This window comes from Poromitra crassiceps, assembly GCF_964638095.1.
Source record: "Poromitra crassiceps genome assembly, chromosome: 18".
Taxonomy (NCBI): Eukaryota; Metazoa; Chordata; class Actinopteri; order Beryciformes; family Melamphaidae; genus Poromitra; species Poromitra crassiceps.
The window spans coordinates 8682247-8693048 of NC_139636.1; the positions used below are offsets into that span (position 1 = coordinate 8682247).

The following is a 10802-nucleotide window of genomic DNA, read 5'->3' on the forward strand; positions in this document are numbered from 1 at the left end:
AGCAGTGACAGGGGAGATAGGGGAAAGCTGTGGTTGGATATACGGGAAACCGGGGTCTGCGGTGGCGGCGCAGGCAGGCAGGGGCCCCTAGTGGGCAGGAGAGGCCGGCCGGGGGTTTTGAATGACCGCTACCCTCCCAGCAGCTCCACACTGCCAAGCCTGAGCACAGACAAGGAGCAGACCCAGCCATTACATCAGCCCACCAGGGTTGTGTGCACTCAACACCACCCCTATAGTGTTCGCGCACGCACGCACACACACACACACACACACACACACACACACACACACACACACACACACACACACACACACACCACCACCCCCCCCCCATCCAAACCACCCACCTATCCCACCTCCGCCATTCCAAAACACACACAAAACCCAAACAGAAGTAGCCTTGACAACGACGGGTGAAAACACAGGTAGTACTAAAGCTATGTTAATTACATCCACCTCCCGTGGGAACACAAAAGGTGGTGCTTTTTTAACGAGAGCCAGTCTGTGTGCCTGCCTGCCTGCCTGCCTGCAGGGGAGCCATCTGAGACCGCGGCCCGGCTCGCCTTTCACCATCAAAGAGCGCCGCCGCAACCCGAGAATCCTCCGGGGAGACGAGCCTCTCAGCAGCGCCCAGGCCTCATATCCTTCCCCCGATAGAGGGTTGACAGAGGGGACAGCGCCATGAAAAGGCATGGAGAGAGAGAGAGAGAGAGAGAGAGACTCACCCGGGAAGGGGAGTTCCTACAGGGAGGAGTGTGTGGGTGGTACAACAAAAAAAAGAAGAAGAAGAGGCTCGAAGACAAGGGCTGAAAACAGCAACAACAACAACAACAACAACAACAACAACAACAACAATATGTTGCCCCTGTGTGGTGAGGAGCAGCGATGACATGTCGTTCAAGATCTCTCAAGAGGAAGCAAAACCAAAACTGCTGCCATTATAGTACAAGCCACGTGATATCATGTTCATATAAGGCAGGCTCCCATCCAGAGTGCAGAGAGAACACTGCTCTCTGGTGGTGAAACGCTGCAACAACACACCTGAAGCGGGGCTGCTGCGTCCTTTCGGCCTTGCACGCACGCACGCAGAACGCCCGGTGCTGAAGCAGCAGGCGTCTGTGTGGGAAAATGACTGAGAGCGCCCCCACGGCCGGAGGGTAGGGTGAACGTCTACTGCTGGTGGAGCGAGGGGAGGGGGGGGGGGGGGGGGGGGTTTCTAAAGAACATTCTTTAGACATTTACAGCTAATTTAAACCTGATGGGCCACAGTTTGAGCCTGTGTTATAGCTTGTGGGGGCCGCTGGGGCTCGGTTGAAACCAGAACAGAGACCTCACTCACATGGGAACTGCTCCTCGGGAGCTGCACACGGCTGAGTAGCAAAAGGTCACGGTGTCAAAGGTCAAGCAGCGTGACACATCACAGGGTTGGAGACATGCACTACGTCCTCGAAGGTAAATTATACACATTTCTGGCTGACAACCACCTCGACTGTTACAACTAAACGGGCAATTTGTTGAAATTCGACACAATGTGGCGGTTATGGCCTAACTGTTTACTGAATGGAAGCTCTTTGTAACGAAGGCTGGGAAACCCCTTACATCACAGGACCATTGACAAAGTCATTCATAATATGAGCCGAGAGAGTGTTTTTTTTGCTGTTTTTTTGCTGATATCTGCAGTCTGCCTGAAGTGACCGTGTCATATATCAGTGGTTCTCAATGTGGGGTCTGGGGACCACCAGGGGGGTCCCCATATCAAACTGATGAATTGTACATTTTCAAGAAGTGAACACAGTTATAGAATGTAGAACAATGACTGTTTGGACCATAGTTCCTCTGTTATGTCTCTACCTGCAATAGAGACAGTCATGGAATTGTGGACAAAATTATATCTAATAGTAAAAAAGATTCTCAGATTTGGATTTGAGAGACAAAATCTGATCAAATGGGGGTCCTTGTTCCTATTGCGAACTAAATCACGGCTCCTTCATATGAAAAAGGTGGAGAATCGCTGGTCTACATCTCATTAACATCTACAAATGGTGACTTCTAGTGCGTTTTGTTTTGGTCAGATTTCATGATGGAGGCTGACGCGGGGGAAGGCTGGACCGCTCCCCTGGCAACGGGTCTGACGTGGAGGAAACCCGACCGGCGTCTGTCACTTTAATCTCCTCCAGAGGTTGCCCACTAACACGGGTGCACACACACGCGCGCACGCACGCACGCACACACACACACACACACACACACACACACACACACACACACACACACACACATCTTCCCACCAACATGTGCCCCATTAGTCATAAAATCTCAATTCCTGTGAGAAAATTAAGTAAAGCACAGAACATTTAAAGGAACCGCAAGAATGCAGGCCTTCACTTCTTAAAAGACAGAGAGAGGAGGGGGGTTAACTGCTGCTGCTGCAGAGAGAGAGGAGGGGGGGTCAACTGCTGCTGCTGCAGAGAGAGAGGAGGGGGGGTCAACTGCTGCTGCTGCAGAGAGAGAGGAGGGGGGGTCAACTGCTGCTGCTGCTGCTGCTGCAGACGGTACGTGCACATCTACAATGGCAAATTCGCTTTTCCGCTGTGTCGCAGCGTTTTGTGGGCGTGGAAACCAGCTTCCAGCTTGGAGCTGTAGCCTGTAGAAACGTTCTCAGGTCGAGCTACACAGGAGGGTGGGGGGAGGAAATGTGTAGGAAGAGCTGTCATTGGGTAGCTTCAACGAAAGGTCCCGCCCTAGTCCCGCCCCGCGAGCGTGAAGCCGCTCGGAGACAAGCCGCCTCTAGTCTGCGACAGTGAAACGCTGTGGGCGGTTCCAGCGGCAGGGGGCGCGAGGCAAATGGACCAATCAGACACGGAAATAGAGCAAGACAGCCTATCAAGATGCAGCGTCAAAGCGGCTTTTTCAGCAGGCAAGCCGCCGAGCGCTTCATGATGTGCACGTACCGAGAGAGAGAGGAGGGGGGGTCAGCTGCTGCTGCTGCAGAGAGAGAGGAGGGGGGGTCAGCTGCTGCTGCTGCAGAGAGAGAGGAGGGGGGTCAACTGCTGCTGCTGCTGCTGCTGCAGAGAGAGAGGAGGGGGGGTCAACTGCTGCTGCTGCAGAGAGAGAGAGGAGGGGGGGTCAACTGCTGCTGCTGCAGAGAGAGAGGAGGGGGGGTCAACTGCTGCTGCTGCTGCAGAGAGAGAGGAGGGGGGTCAACTGCTGCTGCTGCTGCTGCTGCTGCTGCTGCTGCAGAGAGAGAGAGGAGGGGGGTCAACTGCTGCTGCTGCTGCAGAGAGAGAGGAGGGGGGGTCAACTGCTGCTGCTGCTGCTGCAGAGAGAGGAGGGGGGTCAACTGCTGCTGCTGCTGCTTGACCCCCCTCCTCTCTCTCTGCAGCAGCAGCAGTTGACCCCCCCTCCTCTCTCTCTCTGCAGCAGCAGCAGCAGTTGACCCCCCTCCTCTCTCTCTCTGCAGCAGCAGCAGCAGCAGTTGACCCCCCTCCTCTCTCTCTCTGCAGCAGCAGCAGCTGACCCCCCCTCCTCTCTCTCTCTGCAGCAGCAGCAGCAGCAGTTGACCCCCCTCCTCTCTCTCTGCAGCAGCAGCAGCAGCAGCAGCAGTTGACCCCCCCTCCTCTCTGCAGCAGCAGCAGCAGTTGACCAACCTCCGCTCTCTCTGCAGCAGCAGCAGCAGTTGACCCCTCCTCTCTCATCAGCAGCAGCAGCAGCAGTTGACCCCCTCTCCTCTCTCTCTGCTGCTCTTTATAGCAGCAGTTGGGATGCCAAGCCCCATGGGCTTTATTCAAGCAACTTTAATGACTTCAATGTGTGACTACTGGAAACACCAGCACTGTTTTCAGAGAGGCTGAAGGTACCTGGATACTGAGGAGGGGGGGCAGTGCTGGGAGGAAGTGCTTAACGCTGCAGCATCTTGTTGTCGACGCTAGCCTCGGAGGCTAGCGTGGAGGTTCTGACCATGGAGGTTCTGACCATGGTTCTGACCATGGAGGTTCTGACCATGTTTCTGACCATGGAGGTTCTGACCATGGAGGTTCTGACCATGGTTCTGACCATGGAGGTTCTGACCATGGAGGTTCTGACCATGGAGGTTCTGACCATGTTTCTGACCATGGAGGTTCTGACCATGGAGGTTCTGACCATGTTTCTGACCATGGAGGTTCTGACCATGGAGGTTCTGACCATGTTTCTGACCATGGAGGTTCTGACCATGGAGGTTCTGACCATGGAGGTTCTGAAGAAGGGAGGCATGCGGACGATCCCTGGGCGGCCTTTGTGACATCACAACCGGCGGTAGGGAGGGGGAAGTCATGCAGACAGACCAAACCAAAGGGAAGAAATGTGTGAAGCCGTGGAATGTATTTTAACTGCTGACTGTTACCACACAAGACAGTGTTTGCTACTCTGGGAGGGACTTGGTGGTCAGACAGCTGAAACACACAGGCAGCAGCACACACACACACACACACACGCACACACACGAACGCAGGAGCACGCACGCATGCGCACACACACACACACACACACACACACACGGACGCAGGCGCACGCACGCACGCACGCACACACACATACACACATGCCCGCACGCACGCACGCACACGCACACACACACACACACACACACACACACACGGATCTTGGGGAATCTTAAAAAATGTATCCTGAGGCTGCGGCTGGAAATAAGTAGTCACCACATGACCTAAATTTGCACAAGCAACAATAGAACATGTGACCTTTCTCTTTCTTGGGTCTGCGTGCCGAAACATCACAAGCAGTGACGCCACAGGCTCCATTAATGGGGAAATTCTCCTCCCTAATAAATGCAATATTGTCGAATGTATTCTGGCTCCGACACATCGCTGCTGCTGCTGAATGAATGAACCCCCCCCTTCACAAGAAGCACATTGAAGCATCTGGGAAGTGATTGAGAGTGACTTCAGCGTTGGCTGACCAAACACCGGCATGAAAAGGAGGAAGAGAGAGAGAGAGAGAGAGAGAGAGAGAGGGGCGGGGCCGTGAGAGAGGGGCGGGGCCATGTGTTTCCGCTGTCTTGTGGTGTGTGACCCTGACACGGGGGGAGGAGGGGGGGGGGGGGGGGGGGAGGGAAAGATGAATGAGAGAGCAAAGAGTGGACGAGTGCCAGAGGATGAGAACCAGGAAGTGGTGGTCTCAGCGCTCTTGCATCTCTCTCACATTTGGCCACATTTGGCCTGAATGCAACACCCTCATGCCTCAACTGTATTCTTTTGATTAGTGCAACACTCGACCTTTGCAACATATTCCACAGTCTCCATGTTGTTTCTGGGTTAAGTACACGTGCCAGCGAGCAGCATACCGACTGTCACTACAGATGACCCCGTACGGTTGAAAACGGAATCGCAAACTGATCTCGCTCCCTCTCTCTGCAAACTCAACACTCTGACACAGTTTTCATTCTTTCACTCGGCCAATCCCCTTGGTCCGTCATGGCCGCGGCCTCGCTGGCACGCGGCCCCGTCTGCTGTCCCCAGCCGGGAGTCCCACAGGGGCCACACCAAGTGTGCGTGAGGGAGTCCCACAGGGGCCACACCAGGTGCGCGTGAGGGAGTCCCACAGGGGGCCACACCAGGTGTGCGTGAGGCTGTGCACACATTCCTGCCGTGCGGCCCCCGAGATGGGTGACTTGGCCCTATCGCGTTTCCACTGGAAAACCACAGCTTCTGGATGCCACAGATGCCAGCGGTGTGCCAGGGGGAAGGGGGGTGGGGGGTGGCGTCGTTGGCCATGATGCTGTTGGCAGCAGCGGGCAGCTGCAGAGGCTGGGTGAAAGTTGCTTTGCCTTCATATTTTTGCCTGGCTGTTTGGACCGGCGAGCTACGAGAAGCTCCCCGGATCTCTCGCATCTCTCCATCTCTCCAAGCTCCATGCACACCCTCGGGCCAAGACCAAATAGACCGATGAGTGCAGTGAAACAGATGCATGGGGGCGAGGCGGCCATTGGGTGCACTTGACGAGTGAAGCGGTTCAGCTAATGGTAAAGGAAGGTGGGGTAAGTGTTAAAGTAGCACATAGCCAACGACGACCAATTCCTCTTTCTTAGCGTGTGAAAGCTCATCTGCTCAACACTGACAGGGTTCACAGGGTTTAAAGAGCACAGTGCAGGTTAGACACCATTTTGCAATCATATGTGGGACTTTTATGGAGCAATTAGGATTCTCTTTCGTTTTTTGTTTCCCCCCCCCCCACACATAGCTGCATCTAGACTGGTTTTTGTGAAGCATCTGGCACACGCACATAGAAACACGCAAATCGAGCAACAACAACTGTGACGATTTTAATAAACAATAAGCAGTAAATAAACTCGCTGCAGTACATCTCCTCCCGTCTGGAGCTAAAACTCCTCCCGTCTGGAGCTAAAACTCCTCCCCTCTGGAGCTAAAACTCCGCCCCTCTGGAGCTAAAACTCCACCCCTCTGGAGCTAAAACTCCGCCCCTCTGGAGCTAAAACTCCACCCCTCTGGAGCTAAAACTCCTCTCCTCTGAGGAGCTCCAGCGAGCGTCACTTGCGTGCGTCTGCGACGATATACTTATCCCCCTGAGACCATTCTGGAGGCTGGATCCAGCTTACATCAGCTGAGATGGTCGGTCGGCTGTGCTGTCTCATGGTTCTCCAAAATTACATTTCCAAATAGGCATTTTTTTTTTTTAAACGATTGCATATTGGGGTCAACTAGTTATGTTTCACTACTGAAACTGTTAAATCTTCATAAAGTGCCATATTAACCATATATAGAGCCCAAACTAAACAGAAAGTAAACAGTTGCCTTGGAGGGAGAAACTCCGCTCCGACATTTTTCCCTTCTCCCGTCAATCCAGAAATGCATTCTGGGCAGTGTCGAATTATCGCGCCAGAGGGTCAAAATGATCGTTTTTGGTGGTAAATTATCGTACAAATACGATAATTATTGTACGTCTGCCAACGCTGATTCTGGGTTTTTGGCATGCTGTACACAATCACATTGACTGTATATTATTATTATTACAGTAAGTACAGTAGACCGAGTGACGTCACAGGTGTTATCTGCCCAGATGTTTTTTTTTACACCATAATGCATTATATTGCCACCTTTTTCTCCATATTTCTGCTCTGGGGGCATGTTTTAAATTTGTTTTAGTTTTTTGGGGGGTATTTTCATAAGAATCTTGATTTTTTTTAACCTGCACCACGCTCTTTAAGCAAACTCTCAAGGCGGAAAGTCATTGAATTTTGCAACGCTTTTCATTTGAAGTTACATCACAAGCGGTGCACAAGTCTGGCGTTGAGTTGTGTGCTAAAGTCACTTTTAACCCCAAAAATATCCTCTCCTTGATTCTTTTTGGCTGGCCGCTGAGCGTTTCATACTGAAGCCCCCTCATACATGTTGAATCAGGAGGGGCGCCCTCTGCTGGCCGCTGAGAGTTTCACACTGAAGGCCCCTCATACATGTTGAATCAGGAGGGGCGCCCTCTGCTGGCCGCTGAGAGTTTCACACTGAAGGCCCCCTCGTACTGTACATGTTGAATCAGGAGGGGTTGCCCTCTGCGCTGCCTCCTGTGTCTTCTGAGAGCCATGGCTTGTCTGAATGCAGGAATGCGAGGAGTTGATCATGGAGAGAACGGAGCAACTCAATTCCCTCAAGTCTCCGAGCTCGCAGGCCAGACACACTGTGGCCCTGTGCTGCTGAGGCCAGCTATTTGTTTTTCCTCCACCGCCGAGCGAGACTTCACACGCCTCGCACCAGAGGGAGCCATGCTGTCCAGCAGTGATGCATTACATACAGGCCAGAGGAGGAGAGAGGAGAGAGGAGAGGAGGAGAGAGGAGAGAGAGAGGAGAGAGGAGAGGAGAGAGGAGAGGAGGAGAGAGGAGAGAGAGAGGAGAGGAGGAGAGAGGACAGAGAGGAGAGAGGAGAGGAGGAGAGAGGAGAGAGAGAGGAGAGGAGGAGAGAGGAGAGAGAGGAGAGAGGAGAGAGGAGAGAGGAGAGAGAGGAGAGAGGAGAGGAGGAGAGAGGAGAGGAGAGGAGGGGAGAGGAGAGGAGGAGAGAGGAGAGAGGAGAGAAAGAGAGAGGAGAGAGGAGAGAGAGGAGAGAGGAGAGGAGGAGAGAGGAGAGGAGGAGAGAGGAGAGAGGAGAGAGGACAGAGGACAGAGGACAGAGGACAGAGGACAGAGGAGAGGAGGAGAGAGGAGAGAGGAGAGAGGAGAGAGGGCTGACTGTCACCGGGGAGGCGGGACGCCCCCTTCCATGTCCTTTTCACACTTCAACAGCTTTCGTGCGCCTCCTCCCTCACCTGGTTTCGGGACAGAATTGAACACTGCCAGTCTGGAGGTCCGCGATCAGTGTTGTTGTCTGAATGACCAAAGACTATAGAAGGCAAGAGACGAAAGTCTAGCTGCCTTTTTGACAACAGCACTGCTGCCATTTTTTGGGGCCTGAAAACGAACCCTTACAACACAAGATGACCGAGAAGAACACCGCCCCATTTTGGTAGAGGTACTTTTGTACGCCGCTTTGTAGGCGGGACGTTTTACCGGCGTCATTACGGTAGTCTCATTCAGGCCAAAATGGCGGAGGCATAGCTCTGCTGCTGCGCGCTGATGTTGCAATGGAACAACCTATTAGCTTTCACTTCTCATCAATATAGGTGTTACTGCTGTAACGTGTATGACACAGCAGACTGGACAGAGACTGCTGTAACATGTATGACACAGCAGACTGGACAGAGACTGCTGTAACATGTATGACACAGCAGACTGGACAGAGACTGCTGTAACGTGTATGACACAGCAGACTGGACAGAGACTGCTGTAACATGTATGACACAGCAGACTGGACAGAGACTGCTGTAACATGTATGACACAGCAGACTGGACAGAGACTGCTGTAACGTGTATGACACAGCAGACTGGACAGAGACTGCTGTAACATGTATGACACAGCAGACTGGACAGAGGCTGCTGTGGAGAGCTTAGATAGCTTTTGGATATTAAACCTGATGACCCTGATAAGCATGTGTTGGCAGTAACAGCCCCGATCAGAGTTAGTGGGAAATTTGAGTGTGACATTTCAACTAGTTTCCGCTGCATACACACACACTGGGCTCAACACACACACACACACACACACACACACACACACACACACACACACACACACACGACACACGACACACACACACACACACACACACACACACACACACACACACACACACACTGGGCTCAACACATACACACACACACTGGGCTCAACACATACACACACACTGGGCTCAACACATACACACACACTGGGCTCAACACATACACACACACTGGGCTCAACACAGATGTGGCATTTTGAAACTTTGGACATGAATAACAGGGAATTTCTTGCTGGAGGCAAAGTCAGCATGGAGCCGTTGGGAGGAAAAAGATTTTGTGTTTGCTTGTTTTCAGAGTGACAGACAGACAGACAGGCTCTAAAACTGTGTATTTCAGTGGTAATCAGGCGCCCAGTTAATTGTGATGCGTCCCTGGAGAGGCATGCTGGCTGATCAGATCAAGGCTTGCACAGCTGTTTCAGAGTTGGATCCCAGCTTCACTGTAATCAACAGACTTAGATAAATAAGAGTGAATACCAAATTGATTAGAAATAGCTATTAAGCCTGGCTGGTTGAGATACTTTACCCCTCATCATCTAAAGATTAGAAAAACATCCTCCAAAATGTTCCAGACAGGAATATCGAGCTATATATCCTGGGAACCCACTGGAAATCACTGTTTTAAAAGTCAATTTATGTTTAACAACCTGTGAGACAGGGCCCACTGGTGGGCCGCGAAGGGGCATTGCAAGTGGGCCGCCAAATCATTTGCAAAACATTATCTTTGTGAAAAAACAACATGTAATTATTATTATTATTATTATTATTATTATTATTATTATTATGTCTTAGAATGCATTTAATTTGTAATCAATTATTCGTTAATTAGCCTATTGCAGACAGCCTCTCACTTTTAGTTTCTGCTTCCTGTGTGGTGCTGATGGACAGCTCCTTTTATCGCTAAAATAAAAAAGTGCTCTGAGAACACATTATTTGGCCTCCTTATTGTTTATGCCACGAACATGTTTGAGATTTCCAAGTGGGCCTTGAGTCGGAAAAGATTTGGAACTGTTGTGTTGGAAAAAAGAAAATGGAAAAAAAAAAATGGCTGACCAAACCAAGCTGCGTTGAGTATTGCGGTGTATAAAACAAACTCACCACTTCTGTGTTTGTGATTTTGGCCAGCAGGTCTGTCAGACTGTCGCCCCACTGTGACTGCTCGGCCGAATCCAGCTGTAGGCCGCAGATCGCCGCCCCCACACTCCCTGTGGCGATCATGGAGGGAGGGTACATGACGAATTTGAAATCTGTTAAGAGGAAGAAAGACGTCGGTGAGAATCTGCTCTCTTCCAAGCTCTTGTGTTTTTAAATGATATAAGAACCCATCTGGTATAAGGGATGACATCACATGTACTGTTGTTGTCTTGAAAGTCAGGGGGCTCAAATCTTATGCGCTGCAGTTGATCAACTCCAGTGAGCGAAACAGTTGATTTAGCACAGGATGCTGTATTCAGCTGGTGAGCTTTCTGAATTGCACTGTTCAATGCAGACGCCCCCACAAAAGGGGTACAGAGACGTCCCACCCAGAGAGAATATGATGCTCAGTGTTGGGCAAGTTACTTTCAAAATGTAATATACTACATATTACTAGTTACTTTCATTTGAAAGTAATAAGTTACTTTACAATACAATATTACTGTCT

General features: G+C 51.4%; 1 protein-coding gene across 1 annotated transcript in view; it reads right to left on the reverse strand.

The window, feature by feature from the left end:
• ccnd2a (cyclin D2, a) overlaps positions 1–10802 on the reverse strand; it is a 37465-nt gene that overhangs the window by 4128 nt on the left and 22535 nt on the right. Inside the window, exon 4 of the mRNA XM_083654331.1 lies at positions 10259–10407. Coding sequence (XP_083510457.1) covers positions 10259–10407 — 149 coding nt within the window. The remainder of the gene's footprint in view (positions 1–10258; positions 10408–10802) is intronic.